The following is a 2836-nucleotide window of genomic DNA, read 5'->3' as shown; positions in this document are numbered from 1 at the left end:
CGCCCCATCCCTGCCTCACCCGCCCCTTCCGTGCCTCACCCACCTCATCTCTGCCTCACCCACCTCATCTCTGCCTCACCCGACCGACCCCTGCTCGGGCTCAGCCGGCCCTTCCGTGCCTCACCCACCTCATCTCTGCCTCACCCACCTCATCTCTGCCTCACCCGACCGACCCCTGCTCGGGCTCAGCCGGCCCTTCCCTGCCTCACCCGACCCCAAAACAGTGTCTCCAGCAGGACCAGGGCAGTGCTCATCCCTGTGCTGGGCACTGCTGAGGCCCCTCGAGTGCCTTCTGTCCTTCACTACAAAAGAAACATTGAGGGGCTGGAGCGTGTCCAGAGAAGGGCACAAGATGGGGAAGGGTCTGGGGAGTCAGTCCTACGAGGAGTGGCTGAGGGAGCTGTGGGAGGCACTTAGTGCTGTGGTTTAGTTGACAAGGAGGTATCAGTCAAAGGTTGGCCCTGATGATCTTGGAGGTTTTGTCGAACCTTAATAATTCTTTAATTCTCTGTCTCACCCAACCCCATTCAAAAAGCGTTTAGACAATGCCCTCACATGATGGCGTTCTTGGGGTGTTCTTATGCAGGAGATGGGTTCAGTGATCCTTGTGGGTCTCTTCCAGCTCAGGATATTTTCTGATCTCTGTCTCCTCAGCTCTGCAGGTCCCGATTCCAGCCTGAGCCTGAGTCTGCCCCTGCCGCTCGACGTGCCCTCCCTGCTCTCCCATCCCTCCTTCATCATCACCACTGGATCCAGCACCGGCTACAGCATGGTCCCTTCGCCACCCTCCTACCACAAGCTGCTGGTTCCCCACCACCCCATCACCGCCGCGCACAGGGACGACCCAACGCCCTCCACCTCCGCCAGCCACCCCTCACCACTGGCCACTTTCCACACCAGGATGGCACCTCTTGGCCAAAGTGGGGCTGCACCTGATGCCTCCAACAGCCCGGCACCCCCCTCATGTCATGGTGGCAGCAGCGTTGGCCTCGTGCTCTTCGGTGCGGGGCTCGTGAGCAAAGCCTTGTTGCAAAGCCTGGCGGAGGAAACGGGCTGCTGCCTGCTGTACGTGGTGCGGCGATCCGCGGTACTGGCGGCCACGAGCTCCCGTGCGTGGCTCTGCTCGGGCGGGGGGCTCCATACAAGTCTTGCCTCCCCCTCTGGAGAACTGTAGCAGTCCCAGGCTGCGCCTCTGGCCACACGTGTGGGAGTGAGGGGCCCTTTTGTCACCTACCCACGGGTCCTTCAGGAGTCTCTGAGAAGCTTAAGTGAACTCACATACCCAGATTAATGGAAACTTGGAGGTGTTTAGTTATAGGCAGTTTTGTTAAGAAATATAGAAAACCCCATTTTCCTCCATTCCCAGAGAACAACAATAAATGACACCTTCCCTGCTGCCTGCCAGTTTTCCTGTCTCAGAGCAGTTGGCTGAGTTTGGAGGCTCTTGAAACTCTCAGAGATAAGTGAGGGTTGGTGTAAATAGGGAGGAGTGTGGCATTTTGCTTTACAGTTGAACTGAACAATTGTAACATCACTTCAGTGGTGTTGTTCCAGTCAGGTCTAAAATTTGTGTTTTAAATACTGCAGGAGCAAAAGGCAGAGCATTTAGGAAAGACTGATTTGATACTAGAAAGTAAAGAATCGCATTGATCACTTGTTCAGCAACTCTACCACATGATTAGTTTGGATTTCTTTGTGTGTTAACTGACACCTTTAAAAGACTTTCTCCTTTAAGATGCAGGAAAAGCAGTGCATTTCTTACATACCACTTGTGATTTTAACCTATGTGTGTCACTCAATATTTCATCCTGGAAGCAGACACCAAGTTCCTTTAATAACCAGCTGGCTCTTCCAGAGCAATGGGGTTTTAGGCTTTTTTAACTGTAACCAAAAGGAGCTTTTGAGCATTGTTCAATCTAGTGCAAACCTCATCCTCACTGAGGATCTCTCTTGATTCCTGCAGGGTCTCTGGAGCCATTATTTGTTCCCCACCTGATGAAGCCCCTGAGATGATAAGAGATGCTTTACGAGCAGGTAAGAGGAGCAGCTGCACGTTCAGCTCTTCCCTGTGCCAGTTGACGTGCACCTGTGAGCGTGTTTGTGTTTCAGCAGCAGCCCTGGAGATGTGCAGACTCTAATTATGTAATTAAAGTGATGGAGATCATTGCTGGTGTTAATGGCTGGACACCAGTGGGGTTTGTCTTGCGATGATCCCAGTATGACTGGGCAGTATCTCATCCTAAAATCCTACCAGGACTCACAGAAAAGCTGTCACCAAACAGTCCTGCTCCTGGGGTCTGGGACAGCTGAAACCACAGCGGGCAGGCAGAAGGGAGTAAATGCCATCAAAAACCAGAAACATGACGAGCTGTGTACATTACTGCAAGATGGAGGTGTTTTGTGCAGCTGTGTCTCCCTGAGCCCCACGTGTGTCCTGTTTTGCACAGGTAAAGGTGTGTTCTGCGAGGGGCTGCCCAGCGTGGACAGGCAGACAGCAGAAGCCTGTTTCGATGAGGCCGACAGGTGTGCAAGGCCACTCGTGTGCGGGTTCTACAAGTAAGATCAGCAATTTTCCTCTGATTTAGTCTTGATAAAATCACGTGTCTGGAAGCAGCACTGATTCCTCAGTCTTTCCTGACTTTGTCCTCAAATCAGCTTGGTTTCACCTCCTTCCTTGTTTCCCTTGCAAGGCGCTTTGACCCAGCCCTGCAGTTCTTGTACAAGAAGGTGCGGGACAGCCAGGTGCTGGGCAGGATCCACCGGATATCCACCATCAGCAGCCTCTATCCAGCAGCCTCTCTGAGCCTCCTGAAAGCTTCAGGGACCCAGCAGGGTC

General features: G+C 53.1%; 1 protein-coding gene across 2 annotated transcripts in view; it reads left to right on the top strand.

Annotated features, from left to right (window-relative positions):
• LOC108449077 (inositol 2-dehydrogenase-like) overlaps nucleotides 1-2836 on the top strand; it is an 8829-nt gene that overhangs the window by 2538 nt on the left and 3455 nt on the right. For both annotated transcript variants that reach the window (XM_017744047.1, XM_017744048.1), the window contains exons 2-5: nucleotides 655-1065; nucleotides 1964-2034; nucleotides 2448-2556; nucleotides 2691-2821. In XM_017744047.1, coding sequence (XP_017599536.1) covers nucleotides 770-1065; nucleotides 1964-2034; nucleotides 2448-2556; nucleotides 2691-2821 — 607 coding nt within the window. In that variant the 5' untranslated portion in view covers nucleotides 655-769. The remainder of the gene's footprint in view (nucleotides 1-654; nucleotides 1066-1963; nucleotides 2035-2447; nucleotides 2557-2690; nucleotides 2822-2836) is intronic.

This window comes from Corvus brachyrhynchos, unplaced genomic scaffold, assembly GCF_000691975.1.
Source record: "Corvus brachyrhynchos isolate BGI_N302 unplaced genomic scaffold, ASM69197v1 scaffold68, whole genome shotgun sequence".
NCBI classification, from domain to species: Eukaryota; Metazoa; Chordata; class Aves; order Passeriformes; family Corvidae; genus Corvus; species Corvus brachyrhynchos.
The sequence above is the reverse complement of the archived record's forward strand: the minus strand, read 5'-3'. Positions and strand labels throughout refer to the sequence as shown.